General features: G+C 46.7%; 1 protein-coding gene across 1 annotated transcript; it reads left to right on the top strand.

Moving 5' to 3' along the window:
- Positions 1-7,032: 7,032 nt before the first annotated feature.
- Positions 7,033-10,931, top strand: LOC133419519 (microfibril-associated glycoprotein 4-like). Its single transcript, XM_061708727.1, has 6 exons — positions 7,033-7,181; positions 7,542-7,703; positions 8,966-9,004; positions 9,270-9,366; positions 10,209-10,376; positions 10,681-10,931. The coding sequence occupies exons 1-6, from the start codon at positions 7,173-7,175 to the stop codon at positions 10,929-10,931; spliced, it is 726 nt and encodes a 241-aa protein (XP_061564711.1). The 5' UTR covers positions 7,033-7,172.
- Positions 10,932-17,075: the final 6,144 nt, after the last annotated feature.

The raw sequence follows: 17,075 nt of genomic DNA, 5'->3' as shown, positions 1-17,075 counted from the left end.
CTAAGACCCACTCAGCTCACAGGTTTAAACCTGCACGATCTGCCAGAACCACCTTTCAATACCCTTAAAACCCCTCAAACCATCAATTAAACCCAAAATGACGAACCTTAAATAACCTTCAGGCCCTGGGGACATTTCGGCAGCGCACCCTGGAGAAGACGAGGACAGGAGTGTTCACAGCAGCTAACATCTTAAACACTAACATCGGCATGTCGGCTCATCCAACCAGCGGCGAACTCTCCTGTCAATCATTACAACAATCAATAAACATTAATTTTTCAAATCCAGCAGAAATGTTTTTTGGGCGACTCTGTGCCTGTTCTCCGATGCTAAGGAGTCTCTCACGCTGTATAAGCACACCTTACGATAATGAAGAAGGTCTGCGTCATGGCAACCGGCCAATCAGAAACCCTCAATCAAAATACTGCCTGGAAAAACAAGTTTACTTGAAACCGCTGGCTGCTGAACCTGAGTTAGTAGTTAGGAACTGGTCTTTTATGGAGGCTGTTTGATGATTTGCAGGTGTGTCTCTGCTGAATGTTCACCTCCAACGTCCTGCCGAGACAGGTCCCAGCATCAAGTTCAAACTCGACCAGCTCCTGCCGACCTTCGAGAGCATTTCTGCTTCTAGTTTAAGTTCTCCACTCATCAGGACTGAGTTAGAGCACTTTTCCAGCTCTCTGCATGACTCAGCACTGAGAAAGATGCACTTATGACGAGATGATCATAGGATGGTGTCTTTAAGACCCAGTTTGTCAGGGGCCTGTTTCTCTTTGCTGCGTGCCTCTCTACACATTTCCTGCCCACCTACTTTCAATAAAGGCCACTGGCACCACAAAATCTTAAAAAGAAAAAGAGTTTAACGCCTAGTTTTGCTGAATAAAGGTGGTTGTGGTGGACTGGACTCCCAGCAGCACTGATCCAGCTGACCCTCCTACGTGATTTCTTGCTTGTGTTGTTCTCTCAGATGTAAGTCTGTTGGGATAAAAGCAGTAGTGGCAGTTTAACAGGTTCTTCTGCAGCAGCTATGAACATGAGGCAGCCCTGCCCCCTTTTTACCACTCACGTTTCCTGCCTGCAGGTTTCCCCATCATGACAACTGATAAGCTGAGCAGGTAGGACCTCATTCCTCTAGAGAAGATGACGCCTCTCTGGGACAGATCCTTTATTTTAATAATAATGATAATGAATTTAACTTGTAACGCACTTTACATTCATTGAATCTCAAAGTGCTACACTTAGACCATTATTCATTCATACACATTCTCTCAAGTGGTGGTAAGCTACGTTTTGTAGCCACAGCTGCCCTGGGGCGTGGCTGCCATTCTGCAGGAAACGGTCCCTCCGACCACGACCAAACATTCATACACATTCACGCAGGGGCAAGGTGGGTAAGGTGTCTTGCCCAAGGACACTACAACAGCAACTGGGACGGAGCGAGATTCAAACCGCCAACCTTCCGATCATTGGACGACCTGCTCTACCACCTGAGCTACTGCCGCCCCCAATATTTCATGCCAGTACTTTTAGTAAAGGGGTGATCAAGAAACCAACAAAACACACTTATAGCTTGAAACGCTTCATTATCTTTTTTTTTCTTTTTTCCACCTTGTCTGCACACATATTAATGATTGATACCAAGCCGGTAAAAACCTAAGGCATATATATGTGCATTATTACTATATTTAATATATATACATATATATAAATATATATATTTATATTTTGGGGGGCGGGGGGTGACATCCACTGCCAATCCAGGAAGCAGGAACACAAGGAGGCACACGTCAAGCACTGGAAATCTGCAACAAAAGCCACAAACGAAACACAAAACCAACACGGAGCCGACCAAAACACGAGCAGCAATCGACCCAAATCTCGAGATCCGATCACAGTCTAAGTGTGTGTGAGCGTGTATATGTATGTGTGGCTAAGTGTGTCTGTGTGTATGTGTATGCATATGTGTGGCTACGTGTGTGTATGTGTGCATGTATGAATATATATATATGTGTATGTGTGCGCGAGTGTGTGTGTGTGTGTGTGTGTGTGTGTGTGTGTGTGTGTGTGTGTGTGTGTGTGTGTGTGTGTGTGTGTGTGTAATAATCCTATCAAAGCTCCACCTGAACTGTATCTATAGTGGGGGAGGGGGGGAGGCAACCCCGCCATCTGCGAGACCAGAGGCCGACAAGGAAGAACCCGGAACCCAGGCCACCAGCAACCCCACAGAGGGCAAGAAGAGGGCGGGAGGCAACCCACCGCCAGCGAGGGCCCTCACGACACGGGAAGAAGCAGCCAGGGATCCCGGAGCGGCAGACCGCGACCCAGGCAATCCCCGGCCACCTGGTCCGGACACGTGGCCAGGAGGCCCTCACCCTCCAGGCCAACGACCCCCACCCGGCGAGGGGCCAGCCTGCCCGGAGAGACAGAGCCGCCCCGGCCGCCGACGCAGGCAGGTGCACCCGCCCCCACGAAAGTGGCCCTCCAGGACCAGAGGGGCGCCCCGCCACGGAGGCAGCGGGGGGGACCGGAGACGGGCCCGGAGAGAGGGAACCCCCCAACAGGGCGACACCCGCGCGTGCCCGACAACGGAGGGCCCCAGACCCAGGCATCCCATTCAATCATCCATTCATCTATCCAGTATCTATAATAATAATAATAATAATAATAATAATAATAATAATAATAATAATAATAATAATAATAATAATAATATAATATACTAACCACAATAATGATGATAACAATAATAATGATTATAATATAATAATAATATTAATAACCATCTTTGTATGTAATAATATCAATAAATGATTAAATTTTGTTGTCCTGCCAATGGAGGCCCAAATCCTCCATGGCAGGACCCTTTCATACCACATTCTCACCGACAAAGACGCACAATCATGCACCGTTTCCCCCTCCCCGGGGGAATCCAGCACTGCCAGAAGGCACCCCAGGCCGCACGACGAGCCCCGCCGGGCCCGGGTATCCCGACCCACCTATCCCAGGCCGACGAGGGAACGCGGGTGACCTGGTGTTGAGTGCATGCGATTAATGCCATAAAAACATGGAGGGGGAGGTCAGGGTATCATGCTGACAATGACCCCCCCCCCCCCCCTCCAGAACTAAGTATCCTTGTTGAATGTATTTATTAAATGTTGAATGTGCAGTGTCTACAGTGTCATTAAAACCGTGAGGCGGGGAGTGCCGGGTCACGCAGAACAATGACCCCCATGCCCCGGACCCCCCGCCCCTGCCTATGTCCGTATGAGTCGTGTAAGGGGGGGAAGGAGGGGGAGCGGAGGCCGAAGCCAGGAGGCAAGACCAGCGGAGCCGGCCCTGGAAGGACGCCCAGCTTCCCCCACCGGCCATCCAGTTGATGGGGGCCGGCCCTCCGAGCCAGGCCAGGGTCCCACCGTACCTCCACGGGCGCCCCCGTCGCCGCCGGAGCCCCCCAGGCGGAGGGGGAAATGGTCCAGCATTCCTCCATTCATACTTCATACTGACAACATAAGACATAGACACCTGAGAATGGCTCCACCCCGCCGCCGTGCCCCCCCCAAGGGGAGGCCCGATCCACGGAGCCGGCCCCACCCCCTGCCGGGACCACCCCGGCGGACACCCCAAAGGTCACGGAATCCCCACAGACACAGGGGCATGTGGCCCCCGCCCAGCGACGGAGGACCAAGGCAGCAATGCCCCCCCCAGCGCAGACAGCCACCCCCCCACCCAGGCAGGGCCGGGCCCTTCGAGCGGGACCCCCACGCCCACAGCCCAGCCACCCCCAGGAAGACCGGAGACGCCCTAGCCACAGCCCCCCACCAGAGTCCCCCCCAGCTAGATACGTATTCCTTGATCCCTCCATTGAGCAGTTTACCATCTTTTTTATCATTTTTCAGGATGTCTGGGTTGTTCCATATGGGTGTATGGTCACATGGAAAAAGTGAATTTTTAGCTACTTTAAGAAATTCCCACCAGGCTGTCAGAGTTGTGCTAATATTAATGCTTTTGGATCATTTATGATGTTTAATGCTTTGACTAATAAATGGTACCTCTGAGATTTCTAGCGCATTGCAAAACACTTGCTCTGAGTCCAGCCATTGACTATCTACAGGATGATTTTTGATACATATGAGTCCAATGATTTAAACCAGGAAAGAGGGGGTTTGGATGGTATCATTAAAAAACTTACTTTTGGTAAAACCATCATTTTAATGATGGCAATTCTTCCCATGAGTGAAATGGGAAGAGAGTTCCATCTGGAAAGATCATATTCTATTTTCTTTAAAAGCTGAACATAATTTTATTCTATTAACTCTGACTAGGTGAGATGTTTATGCCTAAATATCTAATGTCCCCTGATTGTAATTTAGTATTGGCTATATTCCTAAAATTGCCGTTAACTCACAAAACTGTGGATTTAGTTTGTGAATTCTGGAGGAAGAGAAGTACGTCATCCGCATAAAGACTTATTTTGTGCTCTAATATTTTGCATTGTATACCTTTAATATTTTGAGCTCCAGCTCTATACCCTCCGCAGGATGCTTGAGTTTTCATGGGAATTTGGCCACGCAGTCCACATGTGCTTTGTGGATCTGGAGAAGGCATTTGACCGTGTCCCTCGTGCCATTCTGTGGGGGGCGCTCAGTGAGTATGGAGTCCGGGGCCCCCTGCTAAGGGCTGTCCGGTCTCTGTATGATCGGAGCAGGAGTCTGGTTCACATTGCCGGCAGTAGGTCAGACTTGTTCCCGGTGCATGTTGGACTCCAGCAGGGCTGCCCCTTGTCGCCAGTTCTGTTCATAATTTTTTATGAACAGGATTTCTAGGCATAGCCAGGGGCTGGAGGGGATCCGGTTTGGGAACCACAGGATTTCATCTCTGCTTTTTGCAGATGACGTTGTCCTGTTGGCTTCATCGGACTGTGACCTTCAGGGGCGGTTTGAGGCCGAGTGCAACGCAGTGGGGATGAGAATCAGCACTTCCAAAACCGAGGCCATGGTTCTCCACCGGGAAAGGGTGGCGTGCCTTCTCCGGGTGGGTGGAGAAGTCCTGCCTCAGGTGTACAAGTTCACGTATCTTGGGGTCTTGTTCACGAGTGAGGGAAAGATGGAGCGTGAGATTGACAGACGGATCGGTGCAGCGTCCGCAGTTATGCAGTCGATGTACCGGACCGTCATGGTCAAGAAGGAGCTGAGTCGAAAGGCGAAGCTCCCGATTTACCGGTCAATCTACGCACCTACCCTCACCTATGGTCATGAACTTTGGGTAGTGACCGAAAGGACAAGATCGCGGATACAAGCGGCCGAGATGAGTTTCCTCCACAGGGTGGCTAGATGCTCCCTTAGAGATAGGGTGAGGAGTTCGGTCACCCGGGAGAATGCTCCCTTACATTGAGTTGGTTTGGGCATCCGTTTCGGATAGATGTCTCCCTAGGGAGGTGTTCCAGGCATGTCCAACTGGGAGGAGACCCGGGGAAGAACCAGGACATGCTGGAGAGACTATGGGCCTGATTTACTAAAGGTTTGCGTGTGTAAAAACGTGTGCAAACTTGACAGCACCCGCAAACCAAAGTGCCAGCTGATCTACTAACAGCGTGCAAAGAGGACTGCGCCTCTCAAATGCGCAAAATAGCACACGCAATTCATTTAGTACTTTTGCCCTGATGAATAATCAATATGGGGCGTACCCGCCAGAAATCGCTAAATACTGGGAGGGGAAGATGCAAATTGGTCCATTTACCACGCGCAATGAGATTTACCAAGCCAGAAAGTAATTGCGGGGATTGTGATTGCGTCTGTATTTAATATGTTCGAAAGGAAGGTGCTAATTTCCACATTCAAAAGGAGAAATATTTTATTTGAATGTTAAATCGAGTATTATTCAGCAAAAGGTTGCCACAGGAGGCACATTCATTTTTTTATTTGTGATAATAAATAAATCACGTGTTTTCATGGAGAAAAAAGTGTTTCTTATTGTGCGCCTGTTCTGCAGTTGTCATACCCCGGTGTTGTGCCGTATTCAGCACCCCTGCCGTGAAAAGCACCCCCTCGTCTGACAAAAATGATATTCTCATTCCGTGTCATGTTCTGTTTAGCGTCCAGTTTTGTGTTAATGATTCATGTTTAAATGCGCTCATGGATTGTAAGTATGTGTTTGTGTGAGTGTGTATATATAAATATATTGAAGTGTCAGTGTGTTGTTTTTTTTCTTGGTCTACTTATCATTGAATATACGAGGGGGTGCTTTTCACGGCAGGGGTGCTGAATACGGCACAACAATTTGCCTCTTCCACTAATATCTCTAACTCCAACTCGTCAAATTTCATTTTGCGCTTGCGACTATATCCTGCTTTCCAACCAGACTCTCCATGGCGCAAAGTTTGCGCCGCAAACCGTAAGACGCGCAACACCTCATTTAAATACTGCTGTTTGCACCTGTTATCAATTGCGCACGCAATCTTAGTTGATCACCCGCAAAACACACAACAACAGCACACGCAAACTTTTTCAGTGCACACGCAATTTAGTACACTTTATTTAGGATCTTAGTAAATCGGGCCCTATGTCTCTTGGCTGGCCTGGGAACGCCTCGGACTCCCCTGGAAGAGCTGGAGGAAGTGTCTTGGGTGAAGGAAGTCTGGGCATCTCTGCTAAGGATGTATGTATGGATGGATGGATGGATCGACATTTGTTCATTATGCTTCATCGTTACGTATAATCTTCTATTGGCTGCATGAAGCTGTGACTGCATTCATCCCTATTTTATAAATTCAGAACTTAATAAACATTTTTAAGTGCATAACTGGGGGGGACTTACTTTGTGAACCCGAGGATGTTTTTACTTGAAGAGGAAAAAACTATAAAAGCACAACATTACTTTGCCCCTCAACAGTCTTTAGTGTTGCTGTTTAAGACCAATTTGGCCGCAGAATGACCAGCCGTTATCAGCGTGCCAGTTGCTGGTATGAATGGTATGTTATCAGATACAGCCTCTTTCCAAGATAGGTTGTTTGTTAACAATAAGGAACAAGGAAACTGCGGACTTCCAGCCAGTATTTTGATTGAGGGTTTCTGATTGGATGGTTGCCATGATGCGAGACCACCTGCAGGTACAATAACCTCAGCAGGGATCCAGACTGACCTCAGTTCTTCTTCGTGCACCGCAGCACCGCTCTGATGGAGATGGTGAGTTTCTACCTTTATTCACCTGAATCTCTTCTGTTGCAATGGAACAAAAATATCCCCTTTAAAACATAAAAGACTAAATACTAGATTCAGTTAAAGTGCAATGCTGCTGCTGAACTTCTTGTTGTTTAATTTCCACCAGTTTCATTTAATTTAAATCTCATTGGTCTTATTATGAGACAAATGCAGTAACATAGAACTTAAAGCTAAAAGCCTCGGACCGTCTCTATCCGTTGGACAGATGTCTTCAAAATAAATAAATAAATACATAAATAAATAAACTTGCCTGTAAGGCTAGTTTATTCATATAGCACAATTCAACAACAAGGTGATCTATCTACTGTATGTCCTATGTTCCAGCCACCTTGGGTCCTCCTCATGCTCATCCTCCTAGCTTCTGGGATGGAGACCTGCAAAGGAGCCTCCCTACCGGTCGACTGCAGCGACATCCACCACCAAGACAAGAATCTGACCAATGGAGTGTTCACCATCTATCCTGCTGGATCCACTTCTGCTGTGCAGGTACGTCTCATCCTGTTGGGGACTGTGTTCAAGAGGTGAGATGTTGGTAGTGGTCTAACACGAGTGAAAACCACGACCACCCCAGGGATCCAGGTCTGTGGGCTGTAACCATTGGTCATCCTCGACTGGGCACATAAAGCTGAACAGTAGCCAGTGGAGAAGTTCCAGACCTGCGGTTCCTCTACCGACCACTAGGGTCTTTAGAAATGGGTTTAATGTTGGTGTTATTGGCTCTTGTCTTGTGTTCTTGGGTATTGTTTTGTGTTCTTGGGTCTTGTTTTGTGTTCTTGGGTCTTGTTTTGTGTTCTATGGTTTTGTCTATTGTTCTTGGGTCTTGTAGGTATTATGTTCATGGGGCTTGTCTTGTGTTCTTGAGTCTTGTCTTGTGTTTTAGGATATTGTCTTGTGTTCTTGAGTCTTGTCTTGTGTTCTTAGGTCTTGCCTTGTGTTTTAGGGTCTTGTCTTGTGTTCTGGGGTCTTGTAGGTTTTATGTTCATGGATCTTGTCTTGTGTTCTTGGTTCTTGTCTTGTGTTCTTGGGTCTCATCTTGTGTTTTAGGAGGTTGTCTTGTGTTTAAGGGTCTTGTGTTGTGTTCTTGGGTCTTGTGTTGTGTTCTTGGGTCTTGTAGGTATTATGTTCATGGGCCTTGTCTTTTGTTCTTGGGTCTTGACTTGTGTTCTTGGGTCCTGTCTTGTGTTTTAGGGTTTTGTCTTGTTTTCTTGGGTCTTGTCTTGTGTTCTTTGCTCTTGTCTTGTGTTCTAGGATATTGTCTTGTGTTCCTGGGTCTTGTCTTTTGTTATTGGGTCTTGTCTTGTGTTTTACATTCTTGTCTTGTGTTCTTGGGTTTTGGTGTTGTGTTCTTGCCTCTGTCCTCATTGGTTTCTGCTAACTTCACTTCCTATTTTACTTTGAAGGTCTGTCTTTGTCTTATTGTAACCTTGGCCTCTTGATTCCACCCTTGTCTCATCAGCCTTGTGAGAAAATTTGTCTTTCCCTTCGGTCCTCCAAGATAGCCAAACAGGAGTCTAGAAATCATTTAGCTTTAAAACACCTCTCCAGAAACCTGAATCAAATCACACAGTTTATAAATAGAAAACCAAACAACACAAAGAGACTGAACAGGAGCAGATGCTTCACTATAGTTATATCCTGGAAATTCCTGTGAGGCTGGTGGGATGCCCTCAGTGGTCTTAAAAATCATTTATAAGCATCACATAGAGTCTACATCTACTTAACTGACGAGTGTCTCTGTGTGTCTCCAGGTGTACTGTGACTTGGAGTCGGAAGGAGGACGCTGGACGGTGAGTTGTTCACCCACAGTTACAACATTTTAAAGCTTTTACCTCTTTGTGATGTTGCCATCATTCCTCAAAAACACTGAAGAGGCATTCTGGCATTGATCATCTCAATTGACGAACAGTTCTGGGTGGTATTTATTATACATTTTACTGGGTTTGATATGGTTGTCCAAGGTCTTCTTGAAAACTTCACAGATGTTCTGGGAACTGATGTGGTCTCAAAGGCAGCAGATTAAATATCATCAACTGCATCCTGTTTTGTTTCCAGGTGTTCCAGAAGAGGATGGACGGCTCTGTGAACTTCTACAGAGGCTGGGACCAGTACAAGTTGGGCTTCGGGAACGCTAATGGAGAGTACTGGCTTGGTGAGACCTGAACCCGAACCTTGTTTGTATTTTGTGTGTAAACTCCTACGCTAACGTACGGAAGAGTATTAGGGCCATGCAGGAGAAAAAATATTTGAGAGGCGAAGATTTTTTTTTATTGTGCACTTTGAGAAAAAAGTTGAAATGTCGAGAAAAAAGTCCAAATGTCAAGATTAATGTTGAAATACAATTTCAAGAATAAAGTCGAAATTAAGCCTTTTTTCCCTCAACATTTCAACTTTATTCACCAAATTTTGACTTTTTCTCAACATTTCGACTTTTTTCTCGAAATGTCGACTTTTTTCTCGAAGTGCATAATGAAAAAAAATCTCCCTCATCCAAAATATTATTTTTATTTTTCTCCTGCTTGGCCCTAATACTCTTCTGTACTAATGGCTACTATTCTCAGGTAATTTTTTATGTGAGGTATTTGTTTGATATCAATCAATTTTTTGGGGGAGGAATGGATTTTATTGATAAAGTTGTGGTGGTTGATGGTGGTTAAAAAGTGAACCTATCATCCGTCGCAACTGTAATATTTAACCAGAACATTATTTAAGAGTTTTAGTGGATCAAACATCTGGAACCATCAGCGTTCCAACTTAAAGCAACAGAATTCAAACTTAGAGGGAACGACAGTTTTCAGGAAACGTTAACTTTGAGTGTAGGGAAATCCAGCCCCGGAGCCTTTTACAGGGCTAACTCACAAGTCAGTCCAGAAATGACTTTGGAGTTGAAAGCCTTCACACCTCCACAGTGTCTTCAAAGTCAGGAATGTTTGAACAGATTTGACAGAAAAAGAAGTGAACGTGTTTTTTTCCTTTGTCTCATTGTGCCTGCAGGTCTTGAGAACATCCATCAGCTGACACGTCCGAAAAAGCACGAGCTTCTGGTGGACATGGAGGACTTTGAGGGAAACAAAGTGTTTGCTCGTTACACTGCATTCAGCGTGGATAATGAGTGTGACGGTTACGCATTGCACGTGTCTGGATTCCTCAACGGGGGCGCCGGTGAGTTAAAGCAGAACCCCTGCTGGTGTTTATATTTAAGAAGAGCCGTCTTTCTCTTGGAGTTCGTGTTGGAGCTCAGCCGTCTTCCTCTTGAAACTCAAGAGGAAGCAGCTTCTCTAGATCAAGGTGAACCATCTGAGGTGGTTCACCTTGATGTGGTTGTGATGAATTTAAACTCCTCTTCTACCTCTGAGCCGTTGAGTAACTACTATAACAGATGTTGATGAGGGCGAGGATTGCCACCGTCTGAAGACATGCCTAATCTTATTCTCATTTGAGTTGAATGGTGTAAATGTTTTTTCAGGAGATTCCCTGAGCGTTCACAACGGGAGGAAGTTCACCACCTTTGACAAAGACCAAGACGTCTGGTATAAAAACTGTGCCAGATCCTACCTGGGGGCGTACTGGTATGATAAGTGTCACGATTCAAACCCTAACGGGATTTACTCCTGGGGCGATGACAGCATCTTTGCGGTTGGAGTGGTCTGGCACAAATGGAAGGGTCCTAAGTACTCCCTGAAGACCATCAGCATGAAGATCCGGCCTGTTAACTGAGCATGAGCCATAACCAGAGGCGTGTCTCACGTCACGTGTCATCTGAATGAAGGGTTTCAGCACTCGGTAGAGGTTTGAATTGAATATTTGTATCTTGACAATAAATGAGAAACAAACAGCTGACGTGGTCTTCTTGTGTTTTTGTGTCTGGCTTCTCTGCTCAGAGGTTTGGAGGGTTTTTTACTCATTCTGAACATGAATCATTGTCTTTTAGTGGCCCAAGTGTCAAACTTGAGCTCCTGCTTCTGCCGTGGTAAACCCACAGACATACCTGTCAAGTCTCCCATTTTGGCCGGGAAACTACCGTATTTTACCCTCTTTCCCTCCGTCCTCCCGGATTAGTATTTTCCCGTAAATTTCCAGTTTTAAAATATAATAATTTTTCTTTTTTAAAGATTTTTTTGGGCTCTAGTGGCCTTTTATTCAAGCTGCAGATATGAAAGGGGTAGAGAGTGAGATCGGGGATGACATGCAGCAAAGGTGCGCAGGCCGGGATTCGAACCTGCGAACGCTGCAGGAGGACTGTAGCCTCGGTATATGAGCCGCTGCTTAACCCACTGCGCCAGCGAGCGGCCCAAAATATAATAATTTTTAACTAACCTGACGAGCACTGCCCCCTGCTGTATCCTTGGGGGCAGTTCTCACGAGGTTAGTGGCGACAACGGGGACAAACTCGGAACTACAAATCAGAGATGGATGGATGTAACGAGAGAGAGGATTTTTATGCCAAAAAAACAAAGACTTTGTGTAAATATTTCTAAAAATGGGAAACCAAATTTACTTTCCTAAAGAGGAACAGGATGGGGAACAGTTACGACTTCCGAAAGATTTGTAACTGCGTTTTTAGTGTCTCTCACGGGGGAAGGAACCATGTCCGTCAGCAGTGAAGGCCAGAGCCTCATGAGTGGAAATGACAAATTAAAAGAAAATGTAAATGTTTCACTTGAAGACAATGGGCCTGATTTACTTAAGGTTTGCGTGCGTAAAAATGTGTGCAAACTTGACATCACCCGCAAACCAATGTGCAAGCTGATCTACTAACAGCGTGCAAAGAGGACTGCGCCTCTCAAATGAGCAAAATAGCCAACGCTGTTCATTTAGTACTTTTGCCCTGATGAATAATCAATATGGGGCGTACCCGCCAGAAAGCGCTAAATACTGGGAGGGGAAAATGCAAATAGGTCCATTTACCACACGCAATGAGATTTACGAAACCTGAAAGTAATTGCGGGGATTGTGATTGCGTCTGTATTTAATACGTTCGAAAGGAAGGTGCTAATCTGCCCAGCATGACACACCGATGGCTGCTGTTATTGTGGCAAGGAGGCGACATCGCCAAAAATCAAAGAATACGCAGAGAGAGAGTCTTTCGGACTCGTGTAAATTTGTTTGGAATGAATGAAAACCAGATAGTTGAAACATATCGACTATCTAGCGCTTCCATCTTGGAGCTGTTGAATGAGTTAAGGGCTGATTTGGAGCCGGTCACAAGCAGGAGTAACGCCATATCTGCCTTGCCGAAACTGCTCTCAACTCTTCATTTCCTCGCATCAGGGTCATTCCAGCGCACTGTAGCCATTTCTGCTGGGCTCTCCCAAAGCAGTTTTTCAGGTGTGCTGTCCACTGTCCTCAACGCTCTGTTACGCAGGATGGGCAGGCACATACGGTTCCCATCCACTCGGGACGCACTGAATGATGTCAAACACGGATTTTATGCAGTTGCTGGGTTTTATTTGAATGTTAAATCGAGTATTATTCAGCAAAAGGTTGCCACAGGAGGCAAATTCATTTTTTTATTCGTGATAATAAATAAACCACGTGTTTTCATGGAGAAAAAACTGTTTCTTTTTTTTTTTTTTTAACCTTGTCTGCACACATATTAATGATTGATACCATGACGGTAGAAACCAAAAAGTAAATATATGTGCATTATTACTATATTTAATATATATACATATATATACGCACACATATGCGTACACATACATAAATATACACATACAAACCCAGTGTTTTTTGTTTTTTTTTGGGGGGGGGTGACGACATCCACTGCCAATCCAGGAAGCAGGAACACACGGAGACACACGTCAAGCACTAGAAATCTGCAACAAAAAACCACAAAACAAAGCACGAAACCGGCACGGAGCCAACCAAAACAATAACAGCAATCGACCTAAATCTTGAGATCTGATCGCAGTCTGAGCTAAGCTATCGCTACCGCTACCTAAACCCAAAAACTAGAGAGCCAGCATGCAGGTGAACAAGCTAGTGTGTATGTCTATGTGTGTGTGTGTATGTATATGATCATGCGTGCGTGTGTGTGTGTGTGTGTGTGTGTGTGTGTGTGTGTGTGTGTGTGTATGTGTGTATATGCATGTGCATGTGACTAAGTGACTATGTGTGTGTGTGTGTGTGTGTGTGTGTGTGTGTGTGTGTGTGTGTGTGTGTGTGTGTGTGTGTGTGTGTGTGTAATAAACCAAACAAAGCTCCACCTGAAGTGTATCTATAGTGGGGGAGGGGGGGGAGCAACCCCACCACCCGCGAGACCAGAGGCCGACACGGAAGAGCCCGGAACCCAGGCCACCGGCAACCCCACAGAGGGGAGAAGTAGGAGGGAGGCAACCCACCGCCTGCGAGGCCCCCCCCTCCCCCGGCGGCGCGGGAAGAAGCAGCCAGGGATCCCGCGGCGGCGGACCGCGACCCAGGCAATCCCCGGCCACCCGGTCCGGGCCGGACACGCGGCCAGGAGGCCCTCACCCTTCAGGCCAACGACCCCCACCCGGCAGGGGGCCAGCCTGCCCGGAGAGACAGAGCCGCCCCGGCCGCCGACGCGGGCAGGCGCACCCGTCCCCCACGAAAGTGGCCCTCCAAGACCAGAGGGGCGCCCCGCCGCAGAGGCAGCGGGGGGGACCGGAGATGGGCCCGGAGAGAGGGAACCCCCCAACAAGGCGACACCCGTGCAGGCCCGACAACGGAGGGCCCCAGACCCAGGCATCCCATTCATTCATCCATTCACCTATCCGATACCTATACTAATAATAATATGATATACTATACATAATAATAATACTACTACTAATAATAATAATAATACTAATAATAATAATAATAATAACCATCTTTGTATAATATAATATTGATAAATTATTAAGTTTTGATGTCCTGCCAATGGAGGCTCAAATCCTCCATGGCAGGACCCTTTCATACCACATTCTCACCGACAAAGACGCACAATCACGCACCGTTTCCCCCTCCCTGGGGGGATCCAGCACTGCCAGAAGGCACCCCAGGCTGCACGGCGAGCCCCGCCAGGCATGGGCACCCCGACCCACCTATCCCAGGCCGGCGAGGGAACGCGGGTGATGTGGGCCCCCCTCCCGACCCTGGTGTTGAGTGCATGCGATTAGTGCCATAAAAACATGGAGGGGGAGGTCAGGGTGTCATGCTGACAATGATCCCCCCCCTCCAGAACTAAGTATCCTTGTTAAATGTATTTATTAAATGTTGAATGTGCAGTGTCTACAGTGTTATTAAAACCGTGAGGCGGGGAGTACCGGGCCACACAGAACAATGACCCCCACGACCCGGACCCCCCGCCCCTGCCTATGTGCGTATGAGTCGTGTAAGGGGGGGGAGGAGGGGGAGCGGAGGCCGAAGCCAAGAAGCAGGACCAGCAGAGCTGGCCCTGGAAGGACACCCACGCTCCCCCACTGGCCATCCAGTTGACGGGGGCCGGCCCTCCGAGCCGAGTCAGGGCCCCACCGTACCTCCACGGGCGTGGCCTTAAGTTGTTGGTATTCTAAAAATGTATTATTGCTAATTCCATATTGAACAATAAGTGTATTGAAAGGTACAAACTGTCCTCCTATGATTACATGCTGTAGATATGTATTCCTTGATCCCTCCATTGAGCAAAGTTTACCATCTTTTTATAATTTTTTCAGGATGTCTGGGTTGTTCCATATGGGTGTACGGTCACATGGAAAAAGTGAAATTTTAGCTACTTTAAGAAATTCCCACCAGGCTGTCAGAGTTGTGCTAATATTAATGCTTCTGGATCATTTATGATGTTTAATGCTTTGACTAATAAATGGTAACTCTGAGATTTCTAGCTCATTGCAAAACACTTGCTCTGAGTCCAGCCATTGACTATCTAAAGGATGATTTTTCGACCATTTTACAATATACTGTAATTTATTGACTATGAAGTAATACTGGAAGTTAGGTAACTCTAAACCTCCACATTCTTTGGATTTTTGCAATGTCTTTAAATTAATACGTGGTGTTTTATTCTTCCACAGAAATTTTGATACATATGAGTCCAATGATTTAAACCAGGAAAGAGGGGGTTTGGATGGTATCATTGAGAAAAAGAATTTTAATGATGGCAATTCTTCCCATGAGTGAAATGGGAAGAGAGTTCCATCTGGAAAGATCATCTTCTATTTTCTTTAAAAGCTGAAAATAATTTAATTTTATTAACACTGACTAGGGGAGATGTTTATGCCTAAATATCTAATGTCCCCTGATTGTAATTTAGTATTGGCTATACCCAAAATTGCAGTTTATCAGCACAAAACTGTGGATTTTGACCAATTAATAGAATAGTCAGACAGAGATGAAAATCCCTCGACGTATAAGTGCAATTGTCTGTGATAGTGAAGTTTGTGAATTCTGGAGGAAGAGAAGTACGTCATCCGCATAAAGACTTATTTTGTGCTCTAATATTTTGCATTGTATACCTTTAATATTTTGATTTTGTTTAATAGCTGCTGCTAAAGGTTCAATAAATATTGTAGAAACGCTTCATTATCAATGAACACATTTGGTTTTGGTTTTGGTCCCGGTCGTGGAACACTGGACCAGCTCTATACCCTCCGCAGGATGCTTGAGGGTTCATGGGAATTTGGCCACCCAGTCCACATGTGCTTTGTGGATCTGGAGAAGGCATTTGACCGTGTCCCTCGTGCCATTCTGTGGGGGGAGCTCAGTGAGTATGGAGTCCGGGGCCCTCTGCTAAGGGCTGTCCGGTCTCTGTATGATCGGAGCAAGAGTCTGGTTCGCATTGCCGGCAGTAAGTCAGACTTGTTCCCGGTGCCTGTTGGACTCCGGAAGGGCTGCCCCTTGTCGCCGGTTCTGTTCATAATTTTTATGAACAGGATTTCTAGGCATAGCCAGGGGCTGGAGGGGATCCGGTTTGGGAACCACAGGATTTCATCTCTGCTTTTTGCAGATGACCTTGTCCTGTTGGCTTCATCGGACTGTGACCTTCAGGGGCGGTTTGAGGCCGAGTGCAACGCAGTGGGGATGAGAATCAGCACTTCCAAAACCGAGGCCATGGTTCTCCACCGGGAAAGGGTGGCGTGCCTTCTCCGGGTGGGTGGAGAAGTCCTGCCTCAGGTGTACAAGTTCACGTATCTTGGGGTCTTGTTCACGAGTGAGGGAAAGATGGAGCGTGAGATTGACAGATGGATCGGTGCAGCGTCCGCAGTTATGCAGTCGATGTACCGGACCGTCATGGTGAAGGAGCTGAGTCGAAAGGCGAAGCTCCCGATTTACCGGTCAATCTACGCACCTACCCTCACCTATGGTCATGAACTTTGGGTAGTGACCGAAAGGACAAGATCGCGGATACAAGCGGCCGAGATGAGTTTCCTCCACAGGGTGGCTGGACGCTCCCTTAGAGATAGGGTGAGGAGTTCGGTCACCCGGGAGAATGCTCCTTTACATTGAGTTGGTTTGGGCATCCGTTTCGGATAGATGTCTCCCTAGGGAGGTGTTCCAGGCATGTCCAACTGGGAGGAGACCCGGGGAAGACCCAGGACATGCTGGAGAGACTATGGGCCTGATTTACTAAAGGTTTGCGTGTGTAAAAACGTGTGCAATCTTGACAGCACCCGCAAACCAAAGTGCCAGCTGATCTACTAACAGCGTGCAAAGAGGACTGCGCCTCTCAAATGCGCAAAATAGCACACACAATTCATTTAGTACTTTTGCCCTGATGAATAATCAATATGGGGCGTACCCGCCAGAAATCGCTAAATACTGGGAGGGGAAAATGCAAATTGGTCCATTTACCACGCGCAATGAGATTTACCAAGCCAGAAAGTAATTGCGGGGATTGTGATTGCGTCTGTATTTAAT

The sequence above is a fragment of the Cololabis saira genome, chromosome 19 (genome assembly GCF_033807715.1).
Source record: "Cololabis saira isolate AMF1-May2022 chromosome 19, fColSai1.1, whole genome shotgun sequence".
NCBI lineage: Eukaryota > Metazoa > Chordata > Actinopteri > Beloniformes > Belonidae > Cololabis > Cololabis saira.
This window is presented reverse-complemented; position numbering and strand designations above follow the sequence as displayed.